Source organism: Lissotriton helveticus, chromosome 7 (genome assembly GCF_964261635.1).
Source record: "Lissotriton helveticus chromosome 7, aLisHel1.1, whole genome shotgun sequence".
Lineage (NCBI taxonomy): Eukaryota > Metazoa > Chordata > Amphibia > Caudata > Salamandridae > Lissotriton > Lissotriton helveticus.
Window position 1 is genome coordinate 1,946,783,190 of NC_136068.1, and position 18,087 is coordinate 1,946,801,276.

The following is an 18,087-nucleotide window of genomic DNA, read 5'->3' on the forward strand; positions in this document are numbered from 1 at the left end:
GGAAAAGACATATTCCTTGCGAATAATGGCTGCAACTCCGCCCCCGACTTGACCCCTAGGGCGGTTAACGTGTAAAATATAGTACCCGTTAGGGATAGCGGCTAGAATATCAGGCACGGAGTCCTCTGTTAGCCAGGTTTCAGACAGGAAAAGAATATCTATATCAGTGTCATCTAATAGGCGGTAAATCTCCAATTGGTGTCTCACCAAGGAGCGTGTATTTAAGTATAGAATGGTTAGGGTGCAAGAAACAGGAGTGGGAGGGGAGGGGAAGGAGGATACGGATGGGGAGGTAGGGCAGGGCGGAAAGGCGAGGGGCGTGCTCGAGGGACGAGCAATGCCACACGCCTGGGCTCTCCTAATAGCCTCAGGCGGCAGGGGGACATCATGGCAGTAGGAACATAAATCCGAAGATGAATACGAGAATGTTTGGGCAGAGTGTGAAGCCGCTGGTCGCGGTCGGCCGCGGACGGGCGAAGACGGGCTGGACTTAGGCGCGACTTCGGCGCGAAGTCGGCGCTCCCGCTGCGCTCGTCCGCTGCGCTTCCGCCATATCGACATTTTATGTGGATCTGCGTTTAACCACTAGGCCGCTAACCTGCGCTGGGTGAGGCAGGGCGGAAGTGGTGAAGAGAAGGCGGGGAATGGCGCTCTACCGTTCGACCCTCCGCACAAACGGCACTCAGCCGGGGCGGAACGGGGTCTGGAGCGTAAAGGATACAGGTAATACCTCTCACTAGCAGTAACAGCAAAAGCACAAATTGCAGTTTTTTTTAAAAATAGCAGTTATTAAAATAACACAAGAATAAATGCGGAGAGCCGCGTTAAAAAGCTTTTGATCAGCTTAGCAGCATTAGCGGAGAAATACAATGTAGCAACACATCAGCAGCCTAGTTCGCCGCGTCTGTCAATTGTTTCCCCCGTTAGCGCAGAAGATATACTCCTACATCAATAACCACTAGGCCGCTAACCTGCGCTGGGTGAGGCAGGGCGGAAGTGGTGAAGAGAAGGCGGGGAATGGCGCTCTACCGTTCGACCCTCCGCACAAACGGCACTCAGCCGGGGCGGAACGGGGTCTGGAGCGTAAAGGATACAGGTAATACCTCTCACTAGCAGTAACAGCAAAAGCACAAATTGCTGTTTTTTTAAAAATAGCAGTTATTAAAATAACACAAGAATAAATGCGGAGAGCCGCGTTAAAAAGCTTTTGATCAGCTTAGCAGCATTAGCGGAGAGATACAATGTAGCAACACATCAATAGCCTAGATCGCCGCGTCTGTCTAATAGTGTTTAATAATAATATATAATATATAATAATAACTGTTCTCATAGGCCAGAATGGGCTGCTGGAATTGTTACACTCTATAATCCCAACAGACTCAGAGAACATGGTGGAGAGTCAAGTTTCGTATGCCTGAACTCAGATAATAAAATACACCTTTTAGTAAAATGTATATTATAATATCCTGTGTTTGCAAATACTACTTTTAGAAAGTTAGTATTTGCTTGCATAACCATTTCAGCCCGCCTCTGCTAGGATATGTATCCGTTGTCTGGTTTCTGTGAGTGACAGGGCTGGGGAATTCCAGGAGACAGGCTGGGGCTGCCAGGTGGTGAATAGAGAGATTACACCAGGATGGGTGGGAGGAGTGCACCTTGACTCTGAATAGGGCTGTGTGTTGCCACCTCAATGCTGGCTCCACCCCCTGGGGAGCGTCTGATGTCTCTGCCCTGCTCACTGAAAGAAGAAGCCAGAGTCACCAAAACAAAGTACTCAGGAACTGGACTGGATTAGGCAAAGGCCCCCCTGGCCTGAAAGAACAAAGGATTTGATTTTGGGTATAAGAGTAGGAGCCCTGCGCCTAAGAAATCAGATCCTGTTTGACCATGAAGAACCTCAGCCCGACTAGAAGGACCTGGAGAAGCTGAAGGGGGAAGACTGTCCCTGACCTGGGGGACTGGCCTGCAGTGGGTGCCTTGCAGAGAAAGGAGAGGAATAGACTGAGAAAGACTTTGCAGAACTTGTGCTTTAAACAATCTCCAAGGGCTTGGAACTGAGCTTGTCCCCTGAACAGAGTCCCAGGATCATTGGACTCTCCCCTGCCTTCTCTGATGAGTTGCTGGATTTCTGCCTGATCTCCTGTGCCGCTGGGGCCAGAAGGGAAGGGTGCAACGTTCCAGTTGGGTAGCAGTGTTTCTGCCCGAGGTCTGTCACCAGAGGAGTTGGCAGACAGGAGGGAGACCAGGATACATGAAATGGAGATGGCCAAACTCAATGTACAACTGGAACCAGAAGCTAGGAAATTAGCCCTAGAAGAAAAGAAAAGGCAGTTTGAGCATGACTTGAAAATGAGGAAGCTTGATTTGGAGCTCGAGAGGCTTGAGGCCATGAGTGTTTCAGCCCAGCAACAAGAAATGTGTGTCACTCAGAGATTGAGCTTTGCTGAGTTGGAGGTGGAGTCCAGCTCAGATGGTGGCAGCAACATTCAGTTATCTAGTGCTGGGAGAGTAGTACACACACACACAGAGATGTGGCTCCTGACTTGGAGGAGGTTAACATACACCAGAAGGTTCAAGAACATGAGGTAGCTCCAGTAGTGCGCAGTGTCCTTGAGGGGAATAGGGTAGCTGGCGTAAGGGTTCATGGTCCTAGTAGTGGGAGGGACAGTCTACTGACTCTAGATGAGAGGTACAGGGAGAGGGTATCCCCCAAAGTTGAAATCCTGGACTGTGAATATGGAGACCGCCCAGAAGAGTGTGGGTTGTATGGCAGAGACAATCAGATAGTGTCTTGCCAATCTCAAGCGAGTGGTGTGAGTACGTGTGCGAGGCACTGGATGGTGAGGTGAAGGATAGTTTGGTTAACCCTTGTAGGGGGCTGTGTGATCCAATTCTGGGAGAGCATATTTTAAGTCCCTGTTTTCCAGAGCTATGCCAACACCTGTTTGAGAGAGGGTTCTCTGACCCCGGGGAGCTCACATTGGAGGCTGACCTTTTGGTGGATTCCAGAGGGTCTGAAGAAGCATTGGGGAGTGATTCCAACAAGAGTGGCTCAGGTAACTTCCAGTCCTGTGGGATGGAAGAGGTTCAGTGTAGCCAGGCTAGGTCTCAGTGTAGTGGGAGGGTCGTAGGGGCTCACGTACTGTCTCAGAGGAGGGGAAGTGAGTGTGAGGTCTGTCCCAAGGTACCCAAAACCCAGCCTCAGGGCCTGGATGGTTTCTTAAGGGAACATCAGGTCAGGGACCTAGGCTGTACTTGTAGGCCATTTGAGGAGGATCTCCCAATATCTAGAGAACGTGGAGACTCTGTAAACAGAGCTCCAGTAGTTCTGGTGTCTGGCAGTACCGCTCCCGTTGGGAGGATGCATAGGTCCAGGTGGAGGGGTGAGAGGGGGAAAGAGTCCCCAGTGGAAGAACCAGTGGGTCAAAGGTCAGCCAGAAGGGCTGCGTCCCCAGGGAATGACCATGGTGACACCGCTTCTGTCCTTCGCGCACTGTCAGATAGACAGAGGACGGGAGATCTGCGCCAGGCAGACTGTCACACAACACAGGAGTTATGTGTTACCCTCAGGGGAGGCATGCGTGCTCCCAAGGTAGTCCTGGTGCACCAGGCAAGTGTTCAACTGCAGGGTTGGGTCCCTGAGTTGGAAAGCCAGGTACAGGGGTTACCTGATCCAGAGGGAGGGACCACTGTGTTAGACCTGGCACCTTGGCGTGAGTCTCCCTTCCACTTTTCTCTGATGTGCCTCGTGTGTTTTGATGGTGTTAGCTGCTCAGGGCACTGTGCCACTGTCAATCAGGGCCACAGTGCAAGTGCTCCCTATGAAAAGTGTATACATTGATTGGTGTCCATGATTGACTTATTTGGTTAACTGTCAGTCCCCAGTAAAGTGCACCAGGAGTGCCAGGGCTTGTAAATACAAATGCTGCTGGTGGGCTTGCAGCACTGGTTGTGCCACCCACAGAAGCGGCTAGTAAAATGTGTCTAGGGTCTGCCATTGCAGACCCTGCATGCAGTCTGGTACTGTCATGTTGGCTGCGCAAGTGTACCTACTTGCCAGTCCCTAAATCTTCCCTTAACTTCATATTAGTCACCCCTATGGTAGGCCCAAGGGCAGGGTGCATTGTAAGCATAAGGTAAGACAAGCCCTGATGTGTGTGGCATGTCCTAATAGTGAATTACAGCCAATTTCGTTTTTCACTATTGTAAGGCTACCTACTGTCCATTGGCCAGAATGGGCTGCTGGAATTATTATACACTATAATCCTAGCAGGCTCAGGGAACATGGTAGAAAGTCAATTTAGTATGCCTGAACTCAGAATAATAAAATATTTATTTTAGTAAAGTTTATTTTAATATCCTGTGTTTGCAAATGCTACTTTTAGAAAGTTAGCATTTGCTTGCCTAACCATTTCAGCCCGCCTCTGCTCTCATGTGTATCTGCTGCCTGGGTTCTGTGAGTGACAGGGCTAGGGATGACAGGTGGTGAATGGAGGGATTACACCAGGATGGGTGGGGGAGTGCCCCTTGACTCTGAATAGGGCTGTGCTCTGCCACCACAATGCTGGCTCTGCCCCCTCGGGAGCGACTGATGACTCTGCCCTGCACCTGGTCCAGGAAGAGGGAAGACTGTCAACAGAGTGCTCCTGGCTGTACTTGTCATCAAAATGCTGGCTCCACCTCCTGCAGAGCGTCTGATGTCCCTGCCCTGCACACTGAAAGGAGAAACCAGAGTCTGCAAAACAAAGTGCTCAGAGACTGACTAGATTAGGCAAAGGCCCCCCTGGCCTGCAAGAATAAAAGAAATGGCATATAAAAGTAGAAGCCCTGCTCCTAAGGAATCAGATCCTGTTATTGCCAAGAAGAAACTCTGCCTGAAGGGAAGGACCTGGGAAAGCTGCATGGAGGACTACTGTCTCTAATCCTGAGAGACTGGCCTGTGGTGGGTGCCTTGCTGCAAGAAGGAGAGAGGAAGAAAAGACTAAGAGACTTTTATAATTGAACTTGTGCATCCTTTCAATCTCCAAGGGCTTGCTTGTGAACTTGCCGCCTGAACTGCGCCACAGGAACATTGGGCGCTAACCCCCCTTCAGGAAGTGCTGCTGTTGTGTGGTCAGACCCTACAGCGCTAATCCAGGGAAGCGGAGTGTGTGAGGAATCCTCCCCGCACATTCTAGGAAGCAGTCCACCCCCGTCCCCTGAGCAACGCGACCTCTGCTTGGCCGCGTCGCAGGAACAAAGTAAAGCCCAGCCGCACTGGGCCGAGCATCGTGATCTGTGAGCACCCCCGAGCCTACGTTCTGCAAAGTGAAGAGGACCCGTCCGGTCCGAGCACCACGAGCTTCTGGCCCCCGAGCCGCAGCCCGTAAAGTAAAGACGGACCCCCGCCCTGCCTCTGTTCTCCAACCGTGATCGCATTGAGGAGAGCGCCCCGCTGCTGTGAAGTGCACAGATACGGAGCGTCCAGCGAGAGAGTACGTCCCATTTCCTACAACCCGTACTCCCGCCTGCACCACCTGCAGCCGCTCCCCCTCCTGGGTAGAAGCGCACGCTGCGGATACGTCTGCCTCCCACAACGCACCGTTAACCTAGGAGCACCGCACCTGCACCAGCCTCGAGTGGTAGCTCACATCGCCCTCAGGAAGACATCGCGACGTGGGAGGATTGACCCCCGCATCCGTCCGTCTCGAATTCCCCACAAAGAAAAAGGTACTGTGTGCGTGTTAAGTGTGCCGTGCGCTGGAAACGGAGTCCATGAGGCCCGCACCCATTTGTGACCGATGTTGCCTCAATCCTGTCTCACGGCCGCAGTACGAGCCGCACAGTTACCGGACGCTCCGTACGCCTCGTTCCCTCATCAGCGCTGTACGTGTGATATGCGAGACGAGTGAGGGTTAGCGTGGCCCTTCTGCTTTTGCCTATACGAGACGTACCGAAGCGCTACACAGTGCACCAGCATTGACGAACAGAGTCAGAACGCTGAATACTTTGCCTAGATTATTGTGGGGCCAAGATTAAGCGTTAAAGGATCGTTTTAGACCCAGTGACACTATTTTAAAGACTGAACATTGGATATTAAGAACTGTGGCATTTCTACAAGTAATTGGAATCGTATTAAGTCGTTAAAGCATGTATTTAAGCCTGCTTGAAAGTTTCTATATAAAAGAGTATATTTTTACAAAACAATCAGGCTATCAGCCTTCATCAGCCTGGATAGCTTGACTCCGGTGGTGTGGAGAGCCTGGGACTCACGTCTGAGCATACCCAGCACACTCGGGGTGAAAATTGCAATTGCAAAACTGTCCATCAAGTGTGTTTTTTGCAATTTTCACCCCGAGTGTGCTGGGTATGCTCAGACGTGAGTCCCAGGCTCTCCACACCACTGGAGTCAAGCTATCCAGGCTGATGAAGGCTGATAGCCAGAAACCGGTCCTTGGATGCTTGATTCCAGTCTGGGAAAGACATGGCTTGGTAGTTCGGACTGGACTGTTACCATGAGGCACAGGGTCAGAGCTGATTTGCATATAGCAAGTGTCTAACCCAGGGTGCTGTAGAGTGCAAAAAACCGATGGATTTAGGCCCAGATCTCTGTACTGGGGTGAATGTATGACATTGTTCTACATTCTGTCCATCAACTGTGTTTTTTGCAATTTCCCCCCCGAGTGTGCTGGGTATGCTCAGACGTGAGTCCCAGGCTCTCCACACCACTGGAGTCAAGCTATCCAGGCTGATGAAGGCTGATAGCCAGAAACCGGTCCTTGGATGCTTGATTCCGGTCTGGGAAAGACATGGCTTGGTGGTTCGGACTGGACTGTTCCCATGAGGCACAGGGTCAGAGCTGATTTGCATATAGCCAGTGTCTAACCCAGGGTGGTGTGGAGTGCAAAAAAAACGATGGATTCAGACCCAGATCTCTGTACTGGGGTGAATGTATGACATTGTTCTACATTCTGTCCAACAACTGTGTTTTTTGCAATTTTCACCCGAGTGTGCTGGGTATGCTCAGACGTGAGTCCCAGGCTCTCCACACCACTGGAGTCAAGCTATCCAGGCTGATGAAGACTGATAGCCAGAAACCGGTCCTTGGATGCTTGATTCCGGTCTGGGAAAGACATGGCTTGGTAGTTCGGACTGGACTGTTCCCATGAGGCACAGGGTCAGAGCTGATTTGCATATAGCCAGTGTCTAACCCAGGGTGGTGTGGAGTGCAAAAAAACGATGGATTTAGGCCCAGATCCTTGTACTGGGGTGAATGTAAGACATTGTTCTACATTCTGTCCATCAACTGTGTTTTTTGCACTGAAAGAAGAAGCCAGAGTCACCAAAACAAAGTACTCAGGAACTGGACTGGATTAGGCAAAGGCCCCCCTGGCCTGAAAGAACAAAGGATTTGATTTTGGGTATAAGAGTAGGAGCCCTGCGCCTAAGAAATCAGATCCTGTTTGACCATGAAGAACCTCTGTCCGACTAGAAGGACCTGGAGAAGCTGAAGGGGGAAGACTGTCCCTGACCTGGGGGACTGGCCTGCAGTGGGTGCCTTGCTGAAGAAAGGAGAGGAATAGGCTGAGAAAGACTTGGCAGAACTTGTGCTTTAAACAATCTCCAAGGGCTTGGAACTGAGCTTGTCCTCTGAACAGAGTCCCAGGATCATTGGACTCTCCCCTGCCTTCCCTGATGAGTTGCTGGACTTCTGCCTGATCTCCTGTGCCGCTGGGGCCACGATGTGAAGTGCGCCTCGCTTCCCCCGCTGTGCAGCCTGTGCCTGGCGCCCCGCCACGAGTGATGCCGCTCATACCTGAGCCGTGTCCGCCACGTCCCGCTGGGCCGCCCGCACCCTGCCTCCCTCTCCTCCCTGAGCCGCACTGCTCTCTTCGCCACCCCAGCCGCTGGGAATTGGACTGGAGTACTGTGCGAGGCAAGGAAAGGCCCGTACGCCTGGAGCGTACCCGCCGCCTCTCTCCTCGCTCCGGATTCCCGAGATCCCATCGCACCCAGGCACCGGCCCGTACGTCCCATACAGGCTGCCTCGTGCCGCATTGCTCGCATCCCACCAGCAACCCTAACGGAAGGTATGGCGCCTACGCTGTACAAAGCACCACTGCCTCCCCAACGCCTCGTCCCCTTTGTTGCAGGACTTCAACACCAACGAGACGTGACTCGCACCTCACAAAGTGGACTTTGCCGCGCGGATGCCAAGGGCTTCACCGCACCGCCCGTGCCGGATTCCACCAACAGAAAGGTACTGTGTTCGATTTGCCCTTGCAGCTGGAACGCGGGCGTACAGAAGCGTCTGCTTCGCGCCCGTGACTCTGCAGCTCAATTTCCCATCGCAGGGCCAAACACATTGCTGTGAATCGCACAGACTGTTTTAAAACGTGCACCGTCCCCAGAAATCTTACCTAGAAAGAAATGTGGCCTATTTTTAAGCGTGATTGGTTCTTGTACTAAGTCTTCTTGAATGCATATAAAATATCTATTTTTACATAAAAACCTAGACTGGTGTCCATTTGTGGTGTTGTCATTTAGTTACTGTGTGTGCACACAAATGCTTAACCTCTGATGCCCTGAGATAAGCCTTGTCTGCTTGCGCCACACTACCTAAAGGGTGCGCAGGGGTCATTTTAGAGGGTGATCCCCTTATCCTGACTAGAGGAGAGGGTCCCTGCTTGTCACAAGTAATTACCTGTGCCAACCAGAGACCCCCAAATCTAACATCAGCGATCAGTACAGAATGATTTGTTTTTCTGTAAATTTTATTCTGATGAAAGGAAATGATTTATTATTCCCATTATGCGTAACATGAACTTCAAACAGTGTTGTGTTGCCCTTTATTACCTGCAACTATTACCTGACCCTTTCATCTGTTTCTCTTTGGCGTCCTTTCTGTTATCTGCCTTAAAAAAGAGACGTTCAATCTGCTAAAATTATATTCCTAATAATGAATCAATTTTATTGTATTGTGTAAATAACTATGAATTTAGATTTTAATGTAATGATTTTTATATTTTTTATACTTTATTGTAATGCTGTGAAATGCTGTGAAATGCTGTGAAATGTTTTTAACTGTTTTTTATGCCTACATTGTGTTGGCGAAATAAAGTTGTTCTGACTGAACTCTCTCCCCTCTCTCTGTAGCGCTGGGGTCTCTGGGTGGGACAGTGACTTGTCTGAGTTCACACAGTGTGTCATTACCTCTCTCACCTCTCTCTGCCGTGCTGGGGTCGCTGGGTGGGACAGTGACTTGTCTGAGGTCACACAGTGTGTCATTAACTCTCTCCTCTCTCTCTGCAGTGCTGGGGTCTCTGGGTGGGACAGTGACTTGTCTGAGGTCACACAGTGTGTCATTAACTCTCTCTCCTCTCTCTGCAGTGCTGGGGTCTCTGGGTGGGACAGTGACATGTCTGAGGTCACACAGTGTGTCATTAACTCTCTCTCCTCTCTCTCTGCAGTGCTGGGGTATCTGGGTGGGACAGTGACTTGTCTGAGATCACACAGTGTGTCATTAACTCTCTCTCCTCTCTCTGCAGTGCTGGGGTCTCTGGGTGGGACAGTGACATGTCTGAGGTCACACAGTGTGTCATTAACTCTCTCCTCTCTCTCTGCAGTGCTGGGGTCTCTGGGTGGGACAGTGACTTGTCTGAGATCACACAGTGTGTCATTAACTCTCTCTCCTCTCTCTGCAGTGCTGGGGTCTCTGGGTGGGACAGTGACTTGTCTGAGGTCACACAGTGTGTCATTAACTCTGTCTCCTCTCTCTGCAGTGCTGGGGTCTCTGGGTGGGACAGTGACTTGTCTGAGGTCACACAGTGTGTCATTAACCCTCTCTCTCTCTGCAGTGCTGGGGTCTCTGGGTGGGACAGTGACTTGTCTGAGATCACACAGTGTGTCAGTAACTCTCTCTCCTCTCTCTGCAGCGCTGGGGTCTCTGGTGGGACAGTGACTTGTCTGAGGTCACACAGTGTGTCATTAACTCTCTCTCCTCTCTCTGCAGTGCTGGGGTCTCTGGTTGGACAGTGACTTATCTGAGGTCACACAGTGTGTCATTAACTTTCTCTCCTCTCTCTGCAGTGCTGGGGTCTCTGGTCGGACACTGACTTGTCTGAGGTCACACAGTGTGTCACTAACTCTCTCTCCTCTCTCTGCAGCGCTGGTGACTCTGGATTCAGACACAGAGAATGAAGATGTGATTCTGTCAGAGGACGGGAGACCCGTGACACAGACAGACCCTCGCCGGACATTTCATACCTCTGTGCGGGGGCGGGAGGGGTTCACCTCCGGGAGGCATTACTGGGAGGTGCAGGTGCTGCAGGAGTGGGAGGCAGTGGGGGTCACAGGACAGACTCTGAGAGGGGGGGCAGATACCATAGAGCTCCCTGAATGTAGGGGCTGGGGTGTGCCTGGGACGGATGGTGCTCGGCGCTGGAGTCTCGTCTTCTCCCCCTCCCGTGTATACCCCCGTCTGCCCCCCCTGAAGCTGGGGTTGTACCTGGACTATGAGGGGCGGCGGGTTTCTTTGTACAATGCAGACACCTTGAAGCATCTCTGCACCTTCAAACACACCTTCACTGGGGGGCTGCACCCCTACTTCATCCTCGGGGCTCAGACAGAGCTGCGCCTGGTATAACAGAGCCAGGGCCGGACCGGGAACCGAAACCGGCCCTGGCAAAGTGCTCGGCCGGTCCCCCCTCCCCCCAGGGGGGGTTGGGGGGTACGACCGCGCTCTTTGCTAGGGCCGGTTTTCGGCCGATTTTGTTACAGTGCCGTTTTTGCAGCTATGCTGCAAAAAACGACCCTGTAACAAAACCGGCCCCCTGGGGCCCAAAACCAGCCCCCACCCTTGCGGCCGACCGGGGGATTGCCCGGTGCCTGCAACGGCCAGTCCGGGCCTGAACAGAGCCCCCCTCAGACCCCACCCCCACCTCAGTAACAGGACAGAGACAGACAGACAGGAGCCCTCTTTGATTTCCTGCTTCTCCTGGTATTAACCCCCCTTAACTGGGGGCTGCCCCCCTATTTCTTCTTTACTGCCCCGGACAGACCGCCCTTGGGGGTCCACACCTACTTTCCCCTGTGGGGTGTAGTGCTGCCCTGTTATTCCTCAATACCCTGCGGGCATACGAGGGAGGGGGGAGTGGAAGACGTCCCCCAGGGAGGGAGACCAGATGATGTCCCCGGGGAGGGAGGGGGGAGAGATGTCCCCGGGGAGGGAGGGAGAGCAGATGATGTCCCTGGGGAGGGAGGGGGAGAGATGTCCCCGGGGAGGGAGGGAGACCAGATGATGTCCCCGGGGAGGGAGGGGGAGATGACCCTGTGGGAGGGGGGAGAGAGATGTCCTCGAGGAGGGAGGGGGAGCAGGAGATGTTCTGTGGGAGGGGGGGGCGATAGATGGCCCCCAGGGAGGGGGTAGTGGGAGATGTGCCTGGGGAGGTGGGAGAGGGAGATGACCCTGTGGGAGGGAGAGCAGATGATGTCCCCGGGGAGGGAGGGGGGAGAGATGTCCTCGAGGAGGGAGGGGGAGCAGGAGATGTTCTGTGGGAGGGGGGGCGATAGATGGCCCCCAGGGAGGGGTAGTGGGAGATGTGCCTGGGGAGGTGGGAGAGGGAGATGACCCCAAGGGAGGGAGAGCAGATGATGTCCCCGGGGAGGGAGGGGGTAGGTAAGTCTCCATAGGAGGCGGTAGCGGGAGATGCCCCTGAGGAGGGAGGGGAAGCAGTTGATGTCTCCCAGGAAGTGAGGAGCCGGAGATGTCCAAGAGAGATGGGAGAGCAGAAGATGTCCTCAAGCGAAGGGTGTGCGGGAGATGCCCCTGAGGGAGGGAGGGAGGGAGGAGTGGGAGATGCTGCTGAAAGAGGGCGGAATGGGAGATGCCCCTGAGGGAGGGAAGGGGAGCGAGAGATGTCCCAAAGGAAGGGGGGAGTAGGAGAAGTCCTGAGAGTGGGGGAGTTGTCCTGGGGATGAAGGGGTGAAGGTGAGATGTCCCGGAGGCAGGGGGAGCTGTAGAAGTTCCAGAGGGAGGGGGAAGTGGGTGATGTGTCCCCGATGGAGGTGGGAACAGGAGAGGTCCCAGAGAGCGGGAGGAGTTGGCGGTGTCCCCCAGGAAGGGGGGAGCAAGAGACCTCCCTGAGAGAGGGGGGAGCAGGAGATGTTTCAGGGGGAGTGGGAGCAGAGATGTCCCCAAAGAGGGAGCGTGGATAGGGAGATGTCCCTGAGGTTGGGGGAGCAGGAGATGTCCCTGAGGGGGTGGGAATGGGAGATGTCTCAGAGGGAGGTGGAGGGGGGAGAGGGAGATGTCCCTGAAGAGGGAGGGAGGGAGATGTCCCGGGGGCGTCAGTCCATGAAGCTGAATTATTCATTGATTCTCTGTGTCGTCTCTTTATTGCCGCCTCACGTGCATTCTACAGGTGGAAGCTGCAGCCCCCCATACCAGGCTGCACCCCCTTACTGCAGCATCAGGGGGACCCCGAGCTGTTCTTGGCATGGAGGGGGGATGGCGGACTGGGTTTACTTGGGCAGGGGTCATGCTGGATGGGTTGTGGCGCAGCTCGGCTACGTCACGTGACCTGCGGCTTGGAAAGTTAACCCTTTCTTCTCTGTGGGAGCTGTAAAGTACTGACATGAGGGGTGAATGGAGTGGGGGGTTGTGGGAAATCCAGCACAGAAGTGTCAGAATACAAATAAATCTGATGCCTCATCTAAGTATATGTGTGTGTGTGTCTTTAGCGCCAAGAGGCCACGGATACTGTTGTGTGTTTCACCAATAATACAGGCTCAGCACAAGCCCAAGTATTGAGTCTTGCTGATATGTTGCTTAGCGCTGTGTTGCTGCGCCTCACCTGTGTTACTAGCCTGGTGAGGACTTACTGCAAAAATGCAATTTGCGATTGAATAAATTAATTAACAAATGGCTAAGTGCTATTTTTCAGTGCTTTACCTATATTATATGATGGTTTAGTCATGCAGGACTAACCCCTTGTGTCCCAGGAGCATATAGTAAATGTATTTTGATGATAATGCATTTTTTTGCAGAAAAACATAACATAATGGGTGCATGGACTGGAGTCACAGATATGTAGCCTGTTGCTGCAGAGATGGTGGGCGATGACAGACATGATCAAGCCCCACAGACATTTAGTATAATAATTGTGATGCCCTTGTTTGGACAAAGATAGTGTCTGATGATACTTATGTGCAGGTCCCCTCCGAGATTGTGTCTGATTATGATAATAGCCAGGGCCCCACAATGATAGTGTGTGAGGATAGTGATGTTCAAGTCCTCGCAAGGATAGTTTGTGATTGCGGTGATGTGTTAGTCCCCGCAGAGATAGTGTGTGATTATGGTGATGTTCAAGTCCCCACAGAGAGGCTGCACACAAATATTAAGAGATAAGGAAATTACACCCAGGAAAAATATTTACATAATCGATACAATGGGGTTACATAAGAAAGCCAGAGGTAGATTGTCAGGTTCCATTTTCATCAAATTCACAACTAGGCGTTGTCTGCAAAAAAGTATGTTTATCATCTTAATACAAGTCAGATTTAAATAAATGCTGTAGCTTAGAATATAGTATAATACCACAATGGTCAAGTAGTACACAATAAGTGGTAGGTTAGGTAGGTTGACCCTCCTTGTAGGTCGCTCCCCCTCCTCGCAGCTACGACTGTGTGCCCCTGCTGCCGCTGCCACTGCCGCTGGTAGGTGTCCTCCGTCCTTTTTGCTTTCTGTGCCACTGTTTCCCCCTCTTTGTGCCTCGTTTTCTGCTCTGTGCCACTCCTTTCCCCCCCTTGTGCCCCATTTTGCCTTCTGTTCCACTATTTCCCCCCCTCTTTGTGCCTCATTTTCTGCTCTGTGCCACTCGTTCCCCCCCATGTGTTCCATTTTGCTTTCTGTACCACTGTTTCCCCGCCGCTGTGCCCCCTGCGGCCCCGCCCCCTGCCCACTCGCTGCTCCCACCTCCCAGCTGCTCATCCCTCCCACATCCCCATATATACCGGATGCTGCACAGCCACGCCTAAGGCAAGCCCGTCTGCGCCCGTCCGCGCCTGGACCGCACCCAGTTGCAGAACCCCTGGACCCCACGAATGCCACAACACCAGACTTCACTACGACGCCAGCACCATCCATGCACTCAACGCCAGCCGAAACCACACCTGTTTCCAGGCCGCCCCGAAACTGACCCACGGACCCTTCTCCTGCCACACCTGCAGCTTCACCTGCGACAGAGCCACCAAACCTCTAAGGACTGGACCCAACCACCTCCGCTGCATACACCCGCTCCGCACGAAAACACACAGTCGAGCTCTGGGATCTGCTCGTCTCCTCCGCCCCAGAGGTGGCCTTCCTGACCGAGACCTGGTGGAACCACTCCTTGGCGTCCGACATTGCCATAGCCATCCCGGACGGCTACAAGATCAACCACAGGGATCGCGCCAACGGAATCGGAGGAAGAATAGCCATCGTACACAAGTCCACCCTCAAAGTCGCCACCCACGCATATGACGCCCTCAACTACGCCGAACACCTCCACTTCCGGATCCACACTGAACCCAACACCAACCTAAGAGGAACACTCATCTACAGACCCCCCGGACCCTGGGCTCAGTTCAGCGACTCCATCGCCAATCTCGCCAGCACCCACGCACTCCCCTCCACAGACAGCATCCTCCTCGGGAACCTGAACTTCCACCTCGAGAACAACAACGAAGCCAACTCCGCCACCCTGATCGACAACCTCACCAACCTCAGCCTCAAACAACTCATCACTGCACCCACCCACGCCACCAGCCACACGCTGGACCCCGTCTTCTCCACAGGCACCCACGTCGCCTTCGACCACACCACCGAACTCCACTAGACCGACCACCGCTGCATCCATTACACCTTCAAGAAACCAACCACGCACCACCGCACCCAACAGCTGCCTCGCCACTGCTGGAGCAAAGTCACCGAAGACCACCTGATCACCACCCTCGCCCAGAACCCACCCCACCAACCCAGACGCCGCAGCCTGGAACCTCAGACAGTGGATCGACGACTGCGCCAAAACCCTCGCCCCGCTAAAGAAACCCTCCAACAGCCACGCCAGCAAGAGAGTCACCTGGTTCATCGACGAGCTCCAAACCTCCAAACGTGCATGCCGGAAACTGGAGAAGATATGGCTCCCCGAACGCACATCGGACAACCACGCAGCCCACAAGGACGCCACCCGCAGACATCACCACCTCATCAGATTAGCCAAGAGATCCTCCTTCAAAGACCACTTGAATAACAATGCACACGACAGCAAGGAGCTCTTCAGCATCATAAAGGAACTCTCCAACCCCAGCGCCAATGCCAACGACATCTCGCCCTCACAAGAACTGTGAGACTCACTAGCCATCTTCTTCCACCACAAGATCGCTGACATCCACGACAGCTTGAACACCAAGACCACCCCGACTACGCCATACTCCACCTCCCCTGTGAACACTACCAGTGCCAACCACCGGACCTCCTGGTCCACGGTCAACAACGACGAGACACACAAGGTCATGCACGCCATCCACAATGGAGTTCTGGACTTTTTTGGTTCCGTCCAGAGGTGTCAGGGACAACACCCGAAGACCCCGGAGTTCAACCTGTCTTGGTACACAAACAAACAGAAACACGGGCTTCTCGATGGTGGCGTCAAAGACCAAAGGTTTATTACTGCAGGGACACAGAAGTCACAGAAACTACACATGGGCAGTATCTAGGAACCTGTTCGATTCGTACAAAGAGGATTGCTCCTTATATACTAAATATTGGGCTTCAGGCAAATTCTTTACATGTTACCACAGTTTTAAACATTCGTGTTTTATACAGTAAATATTTGGCGTTGCACAGGAATCGTCAACAGTATCTGATGTCAAAACATTACAAATGAGGGGTTCCCACTAGTCCATCATAATCCCATGTCAACTCTTTATTCAAGACCCGGACCGCCTCATCGTAAATTTCGTTACCTCCCCCTAATAAAGGCCCAGAAGGAAAGGAGCAGAGCCAGGTGTAGAAGATAGAAAGACAGGATAAGAAATGTTTGTGGGTCGTAAATGGGCACGGTTACCAGCTTCGGCCGCCTAATCATGATCAGGCCAGTGAACACAAGAACCAGTATAGCAGGACTGGCCTCAGGCTGGGGAGGCAGTTCTTGCCGAGTCATGCTGCTACAGCGTTGCTGGCCTAAGGTGCACGTGTCATTTGCAAGGTGAATCGCCGGCCAAAGCCTACGTGTCCTTAAAAAGAGGTCATTGCGTGTCCATTGACTATGTGAGGGCAAGGAATACAAAATGGCTTCCGTGATCTAAGATGGATGCCATGGGTAAATCACAAATGTGTTGGTAACAGGAGTGCTCTTGCTCGTAGCATAGCGAAAACACCAGGATATACTAGATGGATCATTTGCGGTTCACCGATACCAAAATTATGTATTTACGACAGTGTTACAAACACGAGTAAAAATCGTCACGGAACCTCAGACCCTCCTTTTGCCCTTACATAGGCAATTACTTAGTCTATATCAGAGTCAGAGTCCATTTCTATGCTCATTAGGTCAGCGACATGTCGTTGTATCATCATCCTGCCTCGTGCCTTTTCTCCTAATGCAGGTGGTTTCCTGAAACAGGTTGCAGCGCAGAGACTACACAGAGCGGGACCACACTGGATAATAAGACAGCACGAGAACAGAAATACTAAGATGACACCAATAACCATCAGAACCTTCCATCCCCACGCTGATACCAGAGTCCAAAACCACTCCATGAAGGACCAGTTTCCCTTATCTACGTGTATAGAGTCGGAAATCTTATGTAGCTTAGAGATCGCTTCATAGACTGTTGGAGCATTATTTGGAATAAAGACACAGCAGCTCGATTGGATCATTCTGCATACCCCACCTCGATCTGCAAGTATTACATCTAGAACCATACGGTTCTGCAACGTCATGAGACGATCCGCCTGAAGCTCAGCTGTTAAGTTACTAAGGGCACCAGCAGTTTCTGTAATAGTAGATTCAACTACCCGTGTTAGTTGACGAAGGTTTCTACTATTGGCCATAGGCCCCCAAAACGGAAGAAAACCCTTGAAGAAGTCTCCAGCTTCTTGACCAGCGGTATCTTCCTTGCTGAAGACACCTCTTGCTACTCTGGTTTTGTGATAATCTGAAGAAGCAGTGTATGTCGGAGGTAACAATCGAGCAATATAACATGAACCTGAAAAGTCAGCAGGCAGCCATGTATATGCTCTGTCCTGACAAATGAAGTAGGTACCCCTAGCAGTCAGAAAGGCAGGGGAGGAGTCAGACGGAAATACGTAAGTCTCAACGCACTCACTCTTCCCTAGCTGAGCTCTCGGATTTCTCCCATTTCCTTGCAAACAGACCTGACCTCGGTGAGGCACGACCCAAACTGAAGTGGAGCTTTTACGCTTGCTTTCTCCCAAACTAAGGCGATACTCTGTAGAGTTCCAACTCAGATACACCAGTAATTCATCTCTAGGATAAGATGGGGTATTATTGACGTCTTTAATCATATCAATAATTCCCTGGACTAAAGCTTTGTTGGCTGAGTTGTATTTAGTGGACCGTGGTGGACGCGGAGGATAGATCTCAAGGGCATATGAAAAAATGGTCTGAAAAGCCTGAAATGATCCATTATAGCTGAAAGGCAAGACTAGATAGGGAATGCCTTTATCCATATTGTGAGGTATCAAGCCACACACCCAGCAGTTTGTAGTATTAACTATCAGTTGGTGTTGATGCAAGAGCTGTACAAATGTATTATTAATAAATTCTGAGCGTCGAGCTTGTTCGTGTTCAGGAAATGAGTGAAAAGAATGCATAGAAGAAACCGTAGAAGTAGTAGGATCAAGGGGAGGTACTGTAGCTATTGGCACAAAAATCAAATGTACGCCAAAGACGATTCCACCCACCAGCGTCATCAAAACAGTTAAAAATGTAACCGCACATTGCATTAGAAAGCATTTGCTGTGTAGTATTCTGTACAGTCTATTTCTGCGAACATAAATTACATTTTCTCGTTGTAGCTCAGGAAGCTCCATCTTCTACGACC

At 51.9% G+C, this 18,087-nt stretch overlaps 1 protein-coding gene across 1 annotated transcript in view; it reads left to right on the forward strand.

Annotated features, from left to right (window-relative positions):
• Nucleotides 1–10,624, forward strand: part of LOC144767902 (E3 ubiquitin-protein ligase TRIM39-like) — a 53,897-nt gene extending 43,273 nt beyond the window's left edge. Inside the window, exon 5 of the mRNA XM_078651244.1 lies at nt 10,146–10,624. Coding sequence (XP_078507370.1) covers nt 10,146–10,624 — 479 coding nt within the window. The remainder of the gene's footprint in view (nt 1–10,145) is intronic.
• Nucleotides 10,625–18,087: the final 7,463 nt, after the last annotated feature.